General features: G+C 31.3%; 3 protein-coding genes across 7 annotated transcripts in view; 2 read left to right on the forward strand and 1 right to left on the reverse strand.

The window, feature by feature from the left end:
- Positions 1 to 4,119, forward strand: part of LOC132708567 (uncharacterized) — a 40,740-nt gene extending 36,621 nt beyond the window's left edge. For all 4 annotated transcript variants that reach the window (XM_060680948.1, XM_060680967.1, XM_060680958.1 and 1 more), the window contains 6 exons: positions 369 to 575; positions 1,322 to 1,465; positions 1,813 to 2,063; positions 2,138 to 2,325; positions 2,768 to 3,115; positions 3,169 to 4,119. In XM_060680948.1, the coding sequence (XP_060536931.1) occupies positions 369 to 575; positions 1,322 to 1,465; positions 1,813 to 2,063; positions 2,138 to 2,325; positions 2,768 to 3,115; positions 3,169 to 3,386 (1,356 nt within the window). In that variant the 3' untranslated portion in view covers positions 3,387 to 4,119. The remainder of the gene's footprint in view (positions 1 to 368; positions 576 to 1,321; positions 1,466 to 1,812; positions 2,064 to 2,137; positions 2,326 to 2,767; positions 3,116 to 3,168) is intronic.
- Positions 4,120 to 4,456: 337 nt separating this feature from the next.
- Positions 4,457 to 8,515, reverse strand: LOC132702263 (mediator of RNA polymerase II transcription subunit 16). 2 transcript variants are annotated; one of them, XM_060670805.1, is made up of 14 exons: positions 8,220 to 8,515; positions 8,022 to 8,165; positions 7,760 to 7,958; positions 7,450 to 7,699; positions 7,188 to 7,340; positions 6,872 to 7,065; positions 6,437 to 6,811; positions 6,155 to 6,321; positions 5,959 to 6,098; positions 5,549 to 5,873; positions 5,389 to 5,441; positions 5,229 to 5,338; positions 4,708 to 4,916; positions 4,457 to 4,547 (listed from the first exon to the last, which is right to left on the reverse strand). In XM_060670805.1, exons 1-14 carry the CDS (start codon positions 8,288 to 8,290, stop codon positions 4,511 to 4,513), a joined length of 2,427 nt encoding a protein of 808 aa, XP_060526788.1. In that variant the 5' UTR covers positions 8,291 to 8,515; the 3' UTR covers positions 4,457 to 4,510. The 2 variants fall into 2 exon arrangements, with proteins under 2 accessions (XP_060526788.1, XP_060526783.1); XM_060670800.1 differs by having other exon boundaries at positions 6,869 to 7,065; positions 8,220 to 8,514.
- A 551-nt stretch (positions 8,516 to 9,066) lies between these two features.
- On the forward strand, positions 9,067 to 18,872 carry LOC132702274 (PTB domain-containing adapter protein ced-6). Its single transcript, XM_060670815.1, has 8 exons — positions 9,067 to 9,228; positions 12,258 to 12,426; positions 14,196 to 14,435; positions 15,313 to 15,738; positions 16,350 to 16,502; positions 16,555 to 16,678; positions 16,808 to 16,931; positions 18,565 to 18,872. Exons 2-8 carry the CDS (start codon positions 12,258 to 12,260, stop codon positions 18,637 to 18,639), a joined length of 1,311 nt encoding a protein of 436 aa, XP_060526798.1. The 5' UTR covers positions 9,067 to 9,228; the 3' UTR covers positions 18,640 to 18,872.
- The last annotated feature ends 242 nt before the right edge of the window (positions 18,873 to 19,114 follow it).

Consider the following 19,114-nt stretch of genomic DNA (forward strand, 5'->3'; position numbering starts at 1 on the left):
ATATATATATATAATATATATATATATATATATATATATATATATATATATATATATATATATATATATATATATACATATATACTATATATATATATATATATATATATATATATATATATATATATATATATATATATATATATATATATATATATATATATATATACATATATATACATATATATATATATATATATATATATATATATATATATATATATATATATATATATATATATATATATATATATATATATATATATATATATATATATATATATACATATATATACATATATATATATATATATATATATATATATATATATATATATATATATATATATATATATATATATATTTAAGGTTTTGCAAGTTCTCTTTTAATAAATAATGAAAGGCAACACCCTGAAGATCGATTTGGGGAAAATTTCAATTATAAAAGTGGGTCAACGAGGGAACGAAACGAGAGCGACGTTTCATATTACGACTCAAAATATGACGACAGTTCCACCATTAAACAATTAGATATGAAACCGCCTAAACCGGAGAAAAAAAGCAGTTTGGAAAAGGTATCTATGTGTTAGATAACAAAATGGGATTTAATTAATGACTTACAGAATCTATTTTATCCTTCAACTGTGATTGTAATTTTAAATCAACAATCAATCAATGTTGACATAATCTATCAAGAATTCTTCTAAAGTCAAGTCATCAAATGATAGGTTTTAAATATACAGCAAGTGTAAAAATTATGTATTAAATAAAAAAGTAAATTAACAAATTTTTATTTCTGCGACGCACGAAGTACCAATTTTATATTTATCTAATTTAACTGCCCTGAATTATAAAAGGCTGATGGTCAAGCAAATCTCAAAATAAAACGTAGTACTTGGAAATCTTAAATCACCAAACTCTTAAATGAAATTTGATATTTTGTGGTTTTACGAAAATCTGTTTTTACTTTTCCTGTAACTCACTAAAGAAAAGTATTGCACTCTTAGAAAAATATTCATAAAACATCCAACAAATTTAAATTTGCGTGTTTTTTTTATAAATTATGATATAGAATGTCAGTTGCATTGATATCTGAGTTAGTGATATAGATTAATTCTAATATTTTTAAGGAGTATCGAAAATAAGACGTCTTCAAATTTCCATAGAAATGAAAATCTATAATTAATCCATAACAGTTTCAACAAACGTGGATCTTGGTAACTCAATATTTGTCTGCCTATACTTACATGATCTTATTTGTTTGTTGTCTGGTATAACTACCGATTTGCTTAATAAGTATTACATAATATGCAATTTGCAGGTTAAGTCTCTTTTTACCAGAGACAGCAAAAAGAAAAAAGAAAAGGCTCTCCGTGAAGAAAGATTAAAAAATATGAAGTATCAGAAAGATAAACAAGATGTGCGCAACAAATACAATACGCACGAGCGGACAGAACCTTATCTCGTAAGTTTGTGAACTACAACTTTATTTTGTCATATGAAGAGAGGCGGCAACAATACCGTACGGCTTGCCTGCCAAGGCGCCACTACACTAAACTTAATAACACTGCCAAATTTTCCACAAATATCAACCAAAATGGTTAAAATAATAAAAAATCACTTAAAAAGGGAACCATTTTCACAATTTCCTTTATGGCTAATAATTCACCTTTTAAGAATGTTATGAGCTTTTCAAAAATATGTAACACGTAAAAGGTCATATTTTGAGATACACTCTACATACCTACTTATACAAAGTAAACTAAGTAGTGTTTCTTATAACTGATTATGTTATGCTCTTTTGTTATTCAGACTGACGATGATCCATATCTTAGCAATATCGACGACGAAACCATAATTAGTGTAACGAACTCAAATTCACGAAATTTACGATTTTTTGGCGATACAGATGCCGAATCGAATGATAGCCTTAGAGCTCTCAATAAACCTATTTTAAAGAATGGACCGACAACAAGAACTCGACAAGTAAGGGATGTTCCATCAGGAAGGCAGGATACGGGGCGGAAAAAAACTGGTCATACACTGACCTCTGTTAAGGACAGGTACACATATCCACTAATTCAAAATTTAAATACACTTTGTCAATAAATAAATGTTATTGTTCAAAATTCTTTAGAGAGTCGAGAGGATCCTATCTCAATCATAAACCACCAATATCCCCTAGTCATTCACATATTAAAGGCAAGCAATGGGAGGATAAATTGCGCATAAGCAAAAACGAACTTAGCTCACTGGAAAGTTCCACTGAAGGGGAAAGCAGTCAACAATCTCAAAGAAGTGTAGTTTATTTACACGCAGCATCAGGTAAAACATAATTTACTTGTGCAATAATTACAAGGCTACCCCTTCCCAAATAAGAAGTTTGGTGTTGGTGACAAACTAAAAACCATTTATTTTTCATATATAAGTGTCTCCATAAGTAAAAAACTTGCTATCCGTTTTTTAAAACCAAACAGGAGCAATACCTAATGAAAGATTTAAAATGTTACTTTAAAAAAATGTTTTTGAATAACCCTCAACCAACTTAAAATTGTTTTGTCAAAATGCACCAAAAGTACTTGAAAACCGCAAAAGCAACCAAAGTTTTTCAATTAATTGCTAACAGAATGGATTACAACTTATATTTTTTGTATTTTTTCTTTTTCCATTAACCCCCAGTTTCAATTTCCATTATTTTTTCAATTTTGGCCTTATTACAGTTCTGTTTTTTTTTTTAATAAACCAGGAAAAATAAATCATTTTGTAGTTGGAGACATTCCTAGTCCAGGCTATTTACGAAATGGCCGACGCACCGCATCCAGAGAGGAGTTATCTTCAAACGTGTCGAGTCGAATTCAACCCCAAGTAAAGACACTTAGTAGATCGTTTTCGGTTTTGGCACCATGGAAACCTCGGCATTCTAGAGAAAGTTTGGATATAGATTACTCCCAGTATTCTAAAAACAATAAATACGATCGTAAAACCAAATCAATTCCAAGAGAACACCCAATAGCATTAAGGAAAAAAAAGCAAGACAGCGGGAGGACCAACTTAAGAGAATCAAAAAGCAAAGAAAGTCTAACTTTGAGAACATCAGCGGAGGAAACCGAAAAGGGTAATAAGAGAATTATTTTTGGCAATTTTCTTGTTTGAATGATTATTTGCTAGGATCGAGTTCTACATTGTATAAAAAGAAAAACCGACTGCCAAAAGAAAACCACAGATACACCAAGGATAAGGAAGAAAAGAAAATGTCTAAAAGTCATTCGGCAGAGTCGTTAAATCGTAAATGTAAAGATACAAGGCCAGATATTTCAAGGTCTGTATCTATGCCTAGAGATACCAAGAAGATGGCAGGGTGGTTTAGAAGGTCAAAAAATTCATAATAGGTTCAATGTATCATATTATATGAAGACTAATTATAGATACCTTAATATAGTATAGTGCCATCTATAGATTTCTCACTAATTTAATTTTTGTTAAATTGCGATGAGAATAATGCTAACTCCGTAACAATTACTATTTCAACACAAAAATTTGTCGAATCAAAAATGTTACACTGATAGAGGTCATGTTTGTGTGCCAAAGAAATATGTGGCCATAAATCTAGGATAGCAATTATTAAAAAAAATCTTAAGGGTGGGTTAGTTTTGGATAACTATAAGAGAATGTTTCGTTATTTTTGGTACCTATCTATCCCCCATTATAACTTACACAGTTTACCGAAATCGGATCTAGAAACTCATATGGTTGCAAAAGGACTGCTGACATTTTTTTTTAACCAAAACTGTTTAAGAGTTGAAAAATAATAAATATAAAACGGATGCTAACACTGCAGTATGGATATAAGTAACAAAAATACTTTTGTGTTGGCAAATAATATGTTTATTTTTCTACCTCTTCGATAATCACTTGTCTTCCTTTCTTAATTTTTCGTTTTGATATTTGTGACGTATTGGTATGATCTATATCTATATCATTGTTATAAATTTAATGATATAGATAAAATTTTGAAAAATCAAATGTGTATGCAAGAAAGGTATTTCGATTAAAATTATGCGACTGTAAACCTGTGTTATGTAACCATTTAAATAAATAAATAAATGCACATATTGTAAATTTCACTTTTTTTAATATAAGACCCAGTTCAACACAGAACCTCGCCTCAAAAGAAATTAAAAAATGAAGTCCATAGCTAATCAACGAAAAACCGGACATCTTGTGTCACCCAAATGATGCAAGTTGAATTACTGTTTGTTATGTTTGCTAACAGTAATGGGCAGTAAGAAAAAATAGTTCATTAGGAATTACAATTCCATTAAGGATAGTTTGTTTTGGTAAGTCATAAATAAAATGCAAATTTATATTTATATGCTCCTAGGTAATATTATTTTGCAGTCTCGCGTGTGGTGATTCTATTTGTACATTTCCACAAACATTAATTAAGTAAAGGTACTACACTCATAAAACATTTATTAGTAAAACTTAAACATTTGCACTTAATCTAAATCTATGAGAATACTTGAACTCTCCAGAGGCCACCGCACCTAAAATTTAAAAAAATATACCAAGAACAAAAGTAGTTAAAAGATAATTATTTGCTAAATTTTAACTTCTTGTTTAGTATGCAAGTAATATATTTGACAAAAACGAAACCGTAAGCCGTTGCATTCTTTCTTTTTGAAAATGACAACAAATACTACATACTGGCATGAACGTAACCATCTTTGGTCCCATGCGCGTATGGCAGCAGTTCTGGTCACGTGGGTTGTACCCGCCGATCCAGTGCAGCGAACACAATGCTTCACTACCCTAGGCGTCTTTCCCAAGAATAAATGACGAATAGAGTCTATGGTCTGACCTCCCGTCGATTCTGAATTACTTATTAGGCAGTCGGGTTCGCTATTGTATTTAAGCTAAAACAAAACAGTATTCCATCAAAACAGAAACAATATCAATTTGCGACAACAAACAACCATCTTCTTTGATTGTTTCCAGTTATTGAGTTAGTTACTAAAACATATATTGACATGCTGGTGGTCCTGACTAAGACAACTCAATGTCCTTAAAAATAAAGTTAATTATTATAATGAGGTGTAACACAAACAACAAAATAATATAAACGGAGAATGTACTTGAGCATAGCAATGAGTCATTCAACTGAATTTTTTATTTCAATAACATTACCCCATATTTTGATATTTTTGGTATGGTAAGATAAAATTTACCTGTAGGGGGAAGGTTTGTTGAGCCAATTGGGGTGATGCCAATACAGTTCGGTTATTAATCTGCTGCATTGGCTGCACCTGAACCTGATTAGGTAGTAAGCAACAATCATCTAGGAAACAAAGAATAACAGATCTTAGGTATTCGAATGTAATCACTTACCTATTAAGGCATCATCTGGTTCATTGACGTTTTGCATAAGCCGACCCAATAATCTAAAACGAATCTGCCACGTTTCTACTAATTGATAAAGTTTACACTTACACAGAAACAAACTTCTAAGGAACACTATTTAATTAAAAAATGAAAATTTATTACCTACCTAAACAATAATGCCAAAATATCTAAAGTCGCATCTGATTTAATAAACACCGGCAGACATGCAGGCCTGAGCAGTCCCCAAACCCGTATCAAAACTAACATTTCCCTTAAAATATTTAAGGCTTTTAAGTCTTTAATAAGCTCATATGATTTTCCAATTGATGGTCTAGTTTCTGGCAATTTTATAAGCAGATTTAAAGTCAAGTCTGCAATCCACTGAATAAGTTGTTGCAAGCTCTGCAAGGTTGAAGGTTCCACTGTGAATTCTTTTGCTTCCAAATGCATCAAAACTTTATCAACATCAGTCTGACCTTCGGATATTACGGCTTAAATGAACAAAAGAGCATATATTATGTTCACATGGGTTCTGTAGAAACCATAAAACAAAACAAAGCATTCTAGCAGCCTTACCTGCAAGTGAATCGGCAGGACTTTTTTCGTGACTATTCATTTCACTAGGCCTTAATAAACTTTTAAAAGCTGTGGAAATACTATGCAACATCAAAAAATGTGTCAAATCATTGGCCCTTGATTGACCATTCGCGCTCAACCTTGCATAAAAAAATGCACGTTAAAATACACCCATGTGGAGTAAAAACAATATTACCTATATAATGATGTCTTAATACATAAGTACTGCAGATAAAAAAACTGTTGTACTGGTGCTGTTTGTCGATTAAAACTTTCTATGAGTCTTTCAGAAATTGCTTCTAGCATGCTGGGTCTAACAATGAGTAATAAATCCAAACAATCCAATCCACAAATCAGACAGTACTACAACACAGATCATGTAGGTATTATACATGACATTATGTTAATGGGATTACATATTATCAAATGTATTATATAAATTGATAAACTCATCTAGTATTGCAGGACCAGTACAAACCTCAAGAATAGTTGTGCAGTATGGCACACTAAGAGTTGCTGAACTCTCAATTTGAGGAGGCAACTTAAATAAATGTAAACCATCATCAGAATCAACCACCAACAAAACATTTCCAAGCCATGAGGTGTCAATGCTACATATTTTTGCACTTGTCCTTGGAAATTTACCTAGAGGTTCTTCATTATATCTATGAACAGTAGACAATGTAGTACTAACAATGGGTTTCAATGTGTCTCTGTACAAACAATGAATTGTATTGTCTGCAAATGTAACCACTATGTACCCACAAGATATGCTATTTATAAGGCTTAGCTTGCTTGTAGTTAGTGCTGTTACTTTGTGATTATACTGAAAGTGACACTGATACTGCCATAACTGAAAACATTAATGGATAAAAGCACATTCTGGATTTCAAAATTTAAAACAATATACCACCGTGTTGAAAAACTGTGCTGATTCCGAGTTTCCAAATGACTTGTGTATTGGTAATGCCTTTTCTCTCAACTCCCAAACTTGTAAACAACTCATCTTTTCTCCATTCGCAGCAACTACTAATGAATCCGCATCTTCTCTCATGATCCACTTTAAGTGACTTACGGTACATTTTCTGTCTTTAGCAATTTGTTCGACTTAAACATTAAGTAAATTTAAATATATGTTAAACCCTAATACAAGCCCGCATATCAAAATAGCAAACTTGATTTTTGCTTTGCACTCAAGAAAATAATTGACTATAATGAATTATACTTACAAAGAACTTCTTTGGGGGCTTCAAACAAAAAGAAACTCAATAAAGATTGACTGGCAATAATACATTTCTCTTCAACCTTAATTACAGAAACTTTGTAGCATTGAATCGGCATAGATGAATCTCCACTACTGACAGCTACCAAAAAGTGTCCATCTAAAAAATTTGGGAATTCAATATGTAAAGCAACTTTATGTAATATTTTACGAACCACCTATGTTATTGCAAATCAAGTGAATGCATTTATAGACACAAAAACACTTACTTTTTCCATAGCAAATATCTGCAGTTTTAATAAATATTCTAGTGGGTCCCAAACTTTCTGTAGTAATAACCATTCCACTTTGGCTAGCATTTTGAGGTAGCAACACAGCAGCTAGCATACCTGTTGTAGTCAACAATAATGCACCATTGGCTGGTCTCCCACCAAACTGTTTTACTGAACATGCAAACTTTACATGCTGAAATTTTTCCAAATAACTTGAACAATCTTTTTTCTCTGTGTTTAAACAAACCTACAAGAAAAACATTAAAAAAAAAGTTAATTTTTCATGATTCCTAATTTGATACATTACTTTCTTTCCAGGATGGAAAAAAGCAGCAGCAAGTATATGTTCTCCTGGAAAGACTGTTTGCAACAATAAATTCCAATCATTTAAAATGTGGTCTTTTATTTTATATATCCTAATGCATCCATTTTCATCTCCTATTAGTAAAAGTTCTCCGGTAAAATCCCATTGCAGCACTGTTACTGGGGATGAATTGCATAAAATTCTAAAAGTAATAACAGAAATAAGCAAAACCAAATAAAAAATAACTAAAATATGGTCTACATACTTGTGAATCTGCCATGGACTATTAAGATCACAAATATACACATTAGAGCTGAAAAGCAATGAATTGTGTTCCTCAATATTACATTGGGTGTTGAAAGCAATAACATTTGAACAGGATACTGAACATATAATTGACTTCTCAATCCTAAAACCATTGGGTATTGTAAATACAGCCCATCAATTTGAATTATTAACTTACTCATTAAAAACATTGAGTTTTGTAGCAAATGATTTATTAGGTTTTTTGGTAACGGTAAAGATGTTATCCATAATTTTACACACACAAATTAAACGAAAACAAACGTTTGTTTTACTGAATATTTTATAACCTCATATTACCCTACTATGTTGAATAAAGTGTTCAGTTTCTTCGTGTACAATAAATTCGCAGACACTACAGGAAGTTCTTAAAATAGGATAACAATTTTGTGATACAAATATAAATACAGTTCTCTCACAAAAAAATGTCTCCTTTACTACAGAAAATAAGTTAGGTTATCTCGAAACTCGAAAGCTTAGTACAAAGTGTGACGCCTATGTTACTTTTTAAAACAACGAACAAGAACAAAAAAATCTGTTTCGCATTTTAGCAAATTTTGGGCAAATAGCAATTGTTAAATTTGTTCCACAGCTGCCTTTATTACCAGAATGAAATTAAAATGTTCCATGGAGAATAAAACAAAAAAACGATTTTTTGTAAACGTCTAAATACCGTATCGATATTAAGTAAATACATATACTTGTTATAATATAATTTTGGATCTATTTGAGAAAACATTGTTTGAAATATGAAGCCCCAAATTTGCCAAGCATGTACGAAATAATTTTTTTTATTAAGGGATAGGCTATTGCCGAACGCTTTTCAACAGTCGCTCACTTAAGGACAAATACTTATAAACCTTTTAAATTCAGAGCGTCTTTGAAGATTTTCAATGGGCACAACCTGACAAGATAATTCGCTTTATATTAACTGAAAATCCAGTAGAAGTGACAACATTGGCAAAGACCCTGACTGCTGGTACCGCTGGTACGATTCTACAACCTGTTTTTATGGTGCAGTGGTGGGTGTTTAAGTTGTCATCATCCGTCACTGAAAATTCTTTAGTCTTTAAATTGCAAGTTAAATAGAAAGTTTAACTTTTTAGTAGTTGGTTTTTGTTTAGTGACCCTGCAAGCTTTTTATATTGAATCTCATATTATATTTTACGGTAAGTTTTTTTGTCTATATAGGAAATATGTGCAATTGCAGATCCGTGTATAAATTACAAGAGCGCAATTTTTACAATAACCATTGTTCCCAGCAGATAGTTCAATTATATTTTAGTGTACAAGTATGTTGCTTGTGTCTACCTCGATGAGAACGGAAGCACTCAATTGAATTTTCGGGTCGTATGACAAATTGATACGTGTGTTGGTTTTAAAGGGAAAAATATATTGAATATTGCTTTAAAAAATGGTATGAATTTCGGCACTCTTGATTTGTATAGCATAAGTAATTTTTTGGTTCAAATTTACCCGAAGATCGTACCGATTTGACATTTAAAAAAATCTCATGACCATTATAAGTAAATAGATACAAGTAACAATTTCTATATTAATCTTTGTTTTTTTTATATAGAAAGACGTAGATAATTTAAATGAAGATTGCGACAATTATAAAGAAAATAATCATAAAATTTGTAAGGCACACATATTTACCGAAGATAGGAAATAGAGATTTTTATTATACAGGGTGTGAAATGGCTGTGAATTCGTTTTTTTTTTAAATCGATTTTCCTGGAAATTTGCATTTCAAGTAAGGTAAAGTACCCAATAACGACAGCGAAGGATTTTTTTAAAATAAACACCAGTTTTCATAGGCTTATTTGATTTTTTAAAACTTATAATCTAATATAAATGTCTCTCATGGTCTTGGATAAACCTATTTCTTGACATCATTTTAGTTCAGAACTTGACATTTTAACTTTACTGTCTTATTTATTATTTTAAATCAAGTTCTATCAACATTTTTCAAAGCAACTTCCACAGGCTACTGTAATACTTTTTATAAAACTTCTGGATTCCTCCTTAACTTACTAACGTTTCGCCAATCATCCTCAGAGCTTGACTGAAATTGTTTCAATTAAGCTCTGAAGAAGCAACAGGATGATTGGCGGGAACGAACGAACGGGAACTAGACACCCAGTTTCACTTGCGACCAAAAAATTGAACGGACTTGAATGCGAGGCTGACGTGGACTTATTTTACACCAGTTTGGAGTTCTTTACAAAAACTATCACTAAATACCTGAAAGTTCTATGATATACTTTGTTTGATTCTGATCTGCATTCGTGTTTATGTTATTCACTTAGTTCTTGTCTATTATTATTATTATTTATCATTTTTCTTTTTACTAAGTTCCTCTATGTACAATATACCTCTGAAGATGATCTACTGTTTTTGGCCGAAGCGTACCCAATGTTTACTTAATAAAAAAGTTTTATGTAATGGAATATCCAGTTTTTTTCGTTTGAATATTACTACTGTTGTTATTATTTTAAATATTCATCACCAAGACATATGTCCTACTCTGTATACCGTTTCACTTGCAACTGTGATGATCATTTATAATGTCCCCCCCCCTCTTTAACTTTTTTTTTAACGTTTGGGAAAAAAGCTTCAAATACAAAAGTTAAAAAATAGTAAACTATTTGTATACACACAGGATGTTGTAAAATCTCCACAGGTAAAATATATATATTTTTATTGAACACCCTGTATATTATATGCTTAATAAAATCTAAAAATTCTGCACATTTATTTATTTATTTGTTTATAAACAAGTCTTTTCTACAGACAGACCCAGCCGTCCAATAAAATGAAAGCACAAAATGCCACAAAAAAGATACTTTAGTAGAATAGTTTGAATTATTTTTTACAAGCTACAGTGTGTGCATATCGTCTTAAGTGTTGTTTAAAGGATCAAGATCCGGAAACTCGGTCTCTACCCTGTGATAAATACTCGTACATCTAATAATTGGAGAGTTAGAAGAATAGTTTGAGTGATATCCAGATACAGCGAACGTTTGCCTGTTTCGAAGAATGTAGGGATTACAGTTAAAGTATATTTTTTCCAAAGGGAAAGAAGATTTAATGAAATTGTTTACAACTTTATAAAGAAATAATAAATCAAAATTTGTTCTTCTGTAATACGTCCTACACCCAAATACCATAGTTTTTGAGATATATGCGCGTTTAACATAAAAGTAACATTCAAAAATAAAATAGAGTGGTTCTTCTCGTATGATGTATTTTGTTTTGTCAATAAACTTTTCTTTCAGGCTTTCTGATCTTTTTCTTATGGAAATATTGGGATTTTCTTGAACTTTTAGTAAATTCCTTAAATAACTGTCTTCATTTCTTTCCAATGTTTTTTTCTCTCTGGCTATGCTGGACTTTCGATGAAATTTTTCATAAATTGGATGAAAGGTTTTTTTTATCTGAATTGTTTTTCTATTTCAGAATAAGGCATTTTATAATAAAATAACGCAGGTAAATCTGTAGCTAGTAACTGTCACTCTCAGTTATAAACAAACAATCTGTTTTTTTGTTGACGAACTACTCTGCAGCCATCTAAGATATATAATTTATATTCTAGAATATTATTTTATTTTTGAATGTTGTTTTTATGTTAAATAATTGACAGTAGTTGTATTTTGATCAAGTAATTAGTAAAAAAAATCCCACAAGTAACGACACTATATAAAAAATAATTCTAAGCACCAAATATAGCAGTGTACTCAATTTAGCAAAAAAATGCAGAATAGCCTACCTAGACAGTAACCAAAAATTAAGGTGATTGTGGCCTGCTAATGAAAATTGCAAAAAACTCCTTACTTCTTGACTTATCCATAGAAACAAAAAATGCAAATTTTTGTCCATTACATTTTTATATAGTAATGATGAAACATATTCTTCTATTGCATTGCATTTTTGTGTGTTTTAAAACTCAATAATAAAAATAATAAAATATCTTTATTCTTCAACAATTATTCGAAAATAGATCTACGGTGCCGGTGATTTAATGCACCAAAAGATATTTTGCAAGGTTCAAAATGTATGGGTATGGATTTGACATAAACTTTGATTTACCTTTATTTTAAATGCAATTTTATCATGGGGATGCCCATTTTTCGACAGAATCACGTTATTATATTTTTACTAAACGTAATGGAAAGAAACCGAATGCTCTTTTTAGATGTCGACCTTACTCAAGTGGGCGCAAAATACTCAGGTGAAACTCAATGGAAACAAGAGCAGCTCCAGCGGTGAACGAAAATGGATCCATCCACCCGAAGCCCTACAGAAAGGTCACATTGCGTACCTTGTAAAGTTTTTCGGAAATAGTATAGTAGATCAACCCAAAGGTACAGTAGGCAAACGAATCACAATTTTATTTAATAGTATCTCCTATATCAGAAATCCCCGTAGAGTTTAAATTTTAATTATGACTGTTAGTTTAGTTTTAGTTTAAGAATAGTTTAACCGACCATATATATTAGTTTATATATAGGATTCTATCCAAAAATAAAGTTGATTTTGTTAAGTTTCCCGATAATAATCTCTTACACTTTTTTAATTACTTAAAAAAAAGGATTATTCGCAAAACTCCAACCATTTTTTAATACCTTGCTCTTAAACAAAAAGACACAAAAAACTATGTTAACTCAAACATTGAAAACCATAAAACTGGTATAAATAAGTTTTTTTTAAAGATCTTCTTGCTTCTATAGTAGGCCTATGACCTATTCTTTCATCGATCGCCTCTCAACCTGGATTGAGATCGTCGTTCCATCTTTTTCTCGGCCGTCCCACGCTCCGTCTTCCGTCTGGCGATTTGTCTCTAACGATTTTTACTACTCTGCCATCGTGCATACGGTTAATATGGTCATTCCACTGTCTTTTTCTTTGGAGCACCCATTCGTTCACGTTGTCCACTCCGCACGAGTGCTGATGTTTTCGTTTCTTTCTCTGTCTAGCAGTGTTTTTCCTGAGATACGGCGGAGAATCTTCATTTCCGTAGTCTCCAGAAGTCGTCTAGTTTTTGCGGTATCTGATCTTGTTTCTGCCGTGTAGATCATGATCGGTCTGATCGTTGTTTTGTTGACTCGTACTTTTGTATGTTTTTTCAGATGTTTGTTTCGTCAAATTACATCGTTTAAGCAGCCTGTTATTGCCTTTTGCTACCTGTTGCCTTACTTTGTCCTCCACATTTCCATAACTGGTAATGTCAATGCCCAGATATTTAAACTCCATCTCTTGTTGAATTACTTGGCCGTCCACTTCCAGTTTACATCTGAACGGCTCTCTTGATGTGGTCATACATTTCGTTTTGTAGGCTGAGATAGTCATGTTAAATTGCTTGTCTGTGCGGTTGAAGATGTTTAAAAGTCTCCGCAGATCGTCTTCGTTCTCTGCGCATATCATTGCATCGTCTGCATAGCAGATAATTCTCACTTTATCATTAGGCATTCTGTACCCTCTACCCAAACGAACTTTTTTTATCATCATCCATAATTATATTAAATATTAATATTAAATAACAACGGACTAAGAGAGACTCCCTGTCTGATACCGTTGTTGGGTTGTTAATGATAGTAATTATTATTAGTAGTGACTTGACCACGAAAGTCTGAAAAGTAATATTATTTCTTATAAATTTATTGTTCTTTAATAATTTCTAGTATTTCTGTGATCCCAGTTAATTCATTTCATTTTTATGATTAATTTTCTGTACTATGAACTGATTGTAGAATTATTTGAAATTAATTTATTCTTCAACGGTTAAAGGCTGTTAAAATTAGAAGCCGAGCGTTATGAATAAACACCATATTATTAATATTATGTTGTACTTATAAAATGAACGAAATTTAAAACTATTTTTTTGTTTGTTCATGACATGCTTGAGTACATAGTAATTCCGAAATAAATTGCTTTTCCAATAAATGCCGTTATTAAATGTTTTTATGGCCATCACTCTGGAACGAATGAAAATATTTGCATGCGATTTTTACATTATTTGTTTCAAAAACCAAAATTCCTGTGAACTCGCGACCCCCAGTAAAGAACGCAACACCAATAATTTTTAAAAAATTATGAAAAGAAGCGGCGATATTAAGGATATATTATATTATAGGTATCGAAGTGGTTAAGGAAGCCATTCGTAAGCTAAGATTTTCGCAGCAGATCCGAAAGAGCGAAACGGGAGAAAAAACGAAAAAAATTGAATTAACGATAAGCATAGATGGCGTGGCAATCCAGGAGCCCAAAATCCACACCATCCTGTACCAATTCCCGCTTCATCAAATATCTTACTGTGCCGATGATAAAGGCGAGAAAAGGTTTTTCTCGTTTATTGTCAAACAGCCAAATCAAGGTAAGAAACCAGAGAATGCAATTTTTAAAGTTAAAATCATTAGATACTTATTATTCCTACAGTTTCCGGCATTTTTTGTGTTCTCTAATAATAACTGACTGAACAATAATTTGCCTTTATACTGGATGGATATGGATAAAAGTGATACTAGACAAACGGATGCACCTAGAAATTTGAAATAAAATTAAAACCAAAATTGTTTTCATTTCTGTCAAAGGAAATGTTTATTTAGTTCTTGAATGGCTTAATTCGATAATAAAATTAACTACTTAGTCTTTAACACTTTATTAGATCTGGCGATTTGAGTAATTCTAATTTTTAATGGCAAAAAAGGGATACATACTTGAAAAGGGTTCGGAGTAAAAAAAAAACTTAGTAATAATGTCAGCTAGTGATTTTAAGCTCTCAAAAGTATTAAAGTAATAAAGACAAATTACGAAATTATTATTATTTTTAAATGGTATGATATGGTCTCCGAAAATTTTAAGTTCTTTCATAAAATTTCAGAAAAATAATAATCTGCTACAGAGACACAGGCAATTTTTACAAAATACTCACATTTAACAGGAGTATGGTTGTTATACATTAGCCTCACGGAAGTTCCTGTCGACACAATTTCCTCCCTTAGGCATGAGAAAAGGCCTTTTTTAATCCTTTTTGGAGTTTATTTTCGAAAATATTCGAACACAACAAAGAGCATTAAACCAACAAGATTTGCATTTGTCTATTACAATGCTCACCATACCTATAACAAAATTTTGAAGAAACTGGGTTCTAAAAATCAAGATTGCAATTACGCCCTCGGGTCAATCAAATCTTTTTTTTAAACTTGCTAGCATTATATGTTTTGATTAGTGTCTTTGTTGCCTTATTTTAGGAAGTAGCGAAGTTGAAGAAAAATATGAATGTTTCGTTTTTATATCCGATAAATTAGCGGAAGAAATTACATTGACGATCGGTCAAGCATTTGAGTTAGCGTACAAACGATTTTTGGATACTTCCGGAAAGGATCTGGAGGCTCAACGGCGAGCAATGATTACGCAACAAAAAATGAAGGAGATGGAAAATGAAAATAATATCCTGAAACAGAGGCTATTGGAAATATCTCAATTTGCCAGTATTAAATATGACCTCGATCAGTATTTACAAAAAAAATGTATTAGAAATATCTTGGAAATAAAATCAGCTCCAAATTCTTTTAAAGTCGATAATAAAATCGAATCCGCAGATAATTCCAAATCGAGTAACGGAACCGTTGCCTCGCCCCCAATATTGAACTTCAGTGAAGAGAATAATTTTTTGGGTAAGTTTTATTCATTCAAATATACAGAGTATTTCAGAAAGTTAGTATCAAATTTAAGTACATGACAGAGTAATAGCAAACAAATCGCGTAAAGTTCCTATAAACATATACTGATGTACAGTTAAAAAAATGATTCCTTAGTAGACGTAGTACGGTTTCATATAGCACACACTAAACTGCTAAATTGTCTGTATATCGGCATAGTCAAGCCCTTTATATTTCTGTAGCTATATAGAAATTTTTTGGAATAATAGAAAATTACTACACGAAATTAAGTTTATTGTCGATATTTTGAAAAATGAAAAACTCTAATAATAAAGATTAATTATCTTAACTAAAGAAGGTCATAAAATACCAAACAAATTTGAAAGTTTCTGTACAGAATCTTGTCAAAATTGTACTCGGTTCGTAGGGACCTATAATGGAATAAAACAATTTTATTTTTAAATAATTGAAAACCTTACTCTTTACGCAAAATGATTAAAATGAAGCGGTCAAATTTTGCCCTTACCAAATGAGTCTAAGTGGAAATTGCATTCTATTTTTCATATTTATTGTCTAAAGTCTAAATTAAAGCGGCACGCGTTTTACCTCTTTGTATATTATTTTAGCACCACCGGTACCGCCACGCTCGCTACAGAATATCCCGGCAGTAGGGACCAAGCTCGAGGGACTCCTACTGACTGAATTAGAACACGATGATAACTTTGATCCTCGATCTTTTGAACAAAGTAAAAATAGCCAAATGTCCAATTCACATCCAAGTAAGTGCATATGGTAAACGTAAAACTTTTGTTACTCTATGAACGGCTTTAGTTGCTCCACCGCCTAAGGCAGCCAGAAGAAGTAACGTGCTGCTGCAAGCCGAGCCGCCAAAAATAGATGAACACAAATTGTTTGGGATGGATCCCTTCGATGGCAATGGTAGTACTACCAACAGGTACATTTACTCTTTAATTGTCAATTATCACGAGTTTCATTAACGTGTCTTAAAAAAAGTATAGGCGCTTGCTTTAAAAACGTATTTAAAGATAGTTGTCGCTTATTAATTTGTTAAAATTTGTTCTAGTTCAACTAAGCCTAAGGTATTAGATCCATTCGAAATGGGAGATTTTGGCAGCGACAATTCCACGACTTCCCAAGATATCGAGAATGCGATTGGTTTGCTTGATAAGCGAATTTTAGAAATGAAGGTAATAATCCCACTGGCTGTTTATATAGACGTCAATATAATTTCATGAAATATTGTTTTTAGACAGAGAACCCCCTGCAAAAACGAGTGCTAATTTTATGATTATGCTAAATTATTATAATAAAAATGTCCCAACAACTGCTTCATATTTACAGGGTTATTATAAAAGGTTCCCCAAACTTGATGGTCTATTAACAGCATATGGAGAATGGAAAAAGTTAGTCATTGAAAAATTGGGTTGCGACCATAAAAGGCTATGATGATCTCTATTTTTATTTGGTTCTTTGCAGTGTTGTCATATCTACTAGATCCAGACACCAGCTTATTTTTTTTCTATGCTGTTACATTTTTAGATTCTTTAAAAAATACTTAATCTTCCTATTTTTGAGATAAAAGTTATTTTTTCGATTTTTTTAAATAACCATTTCCGGTAAAAACCTGAATTTCTGGTTACGACTTACCAATAGGCTGATGTATCATATTATTATCAACCTTGGTATTTACAAAATTATGCATATTTTGTAAAATATCAGAACGTAACTTATGCGCGAATTTTAAAAGGAACCCCCTATATTTAATAGTAGCAGCAAAAAGAGCTATTCATTTTTTATGCAATCATATCACCACTGTGTCGCTATTTTGAACTGTTTCGAAGTTAAAAGCAACAAACAGAATAATACCATGCAAAAAGAACGTTTCAGAATTTTTCATGGAATATAAAACCGTAATGATATACAGGACATACTATTCAAAAAAATTAAATTGGTTTCAAGTTCAGGTAGATGTGACAACGCTGCAGTATCCCAATTAAAAAAAAAAAAAAATAGAGATAGTTGCCTCATATGGCCCTAACCCAATTTTTAAATGTCTATTTCTATGGGCCTTCGAGTTTGGGGAAGCCTGTATGAACATCACTGCCCATTTTAAAATTATTATTTGTTCTTGTGATAGTATGAATGTATTTAATAATAATTATTTATTAATTAGCATTAAACCATAAACTGTCAATTTGGATTTTCGTTTGACTAATTTTGACCTTAATTTCTTGTTGGCGATTTTAAAATTGCCGAATTAAGAAGTCAATAGATCATCCAATTTTCAGTTTTCGTTTCTAAGAAATTCGAGCCTGTTTGACGTTTATCTGACAAAAATATTACGTGATTGGTCGGAACCACTTAAGAGAAATAATATCGCTAAAATAGACTAGAAGGCAACTGAGAGTTTTTTTTGCTGCTTATTAATTTTTTAACATTAGATGTAACGCAGTTAATTTTTGGTTCTATTCTTTAAGTGTAACAGCAAACATTAAACAATTCGCAATGCTCCCCTGCAACAGTTGCAATTTTCTTAATAAGTAACAATTGAGCGATCTATTTAGCGACCGTCAGCCTGGTTTTTTCCTTGCAGGATTTTAAAACTGTCCTCTTGGCACTTTAATTAGAATTTAACGCAATATCGTCGATAGTCTTTTTGTTATTCTAAAGTACTACCCCGTCAGTATAGTAAGTCTCCTTTTAATTAAAATATATATTTTTAATTTTCAGTTTCAAATATGTTTTAAAAAGGTTCATCGGACAAATAATTATCGATGTAGTGACACCCTTAAATCAAATTAATTTTGCTCTTTCTTTTAGACTGGATTTAGTCGTGGAATCAGCTTTGGAAATGACGATTTCTCTTTGGATAATTTGGATCCTCTAAAAAATTAATTGTTGTATGTGATGATGCATGGAGTATTAAATATTATATATTAAGAACTTTGAAGTATGCATTACATTATAATTCTTACTATTATACTTAGATTTATTGCGTATTTTAAAAAACTGCATACCAGTTTTTACGGTTTACGAAATTCGAATCTTTGTTATAATATAGCATTTAGATAAGCACCAAATTTCTTCATATTGATTTGTTGATATTATTATGTTACATATATAATTTTTTAAATATATATAGTTGTTGTCAATAAATCGTTTTATTACTGCTAATCCCATAAAAATTAATTTCTTTTGAATTGCAAACTATCTAAAACAGATTTTCTTTGAAACTTTTAAAATTAAAATTTTCCTTGTCCCTTTATTATCGTATGCCAAAGGTTTTGTAAGAATATTTCGGGTAATTTACACAATATATTATGACAAGCTTCGATTGCAATCAACTAAAACCGCTTTTAATTGCGTACAT

This window comes from Cylas formicarius, unplaced genomic scaffold (assembly GCF_029955315.1).
Source record: "Cylas formicarius isolate icCylForm1 unplaced genomic scaffold, icCylForm1.1 PGA_scaffold_10__41_contigs__length_53128322, whole genome shotgun sequence".
Taxonomy (NCBI): Eukaryota; Metazoa; Arthropoda; class Insecta; order Coleoptera; family Brentidae; genus Cylas; species Cylas formicarius.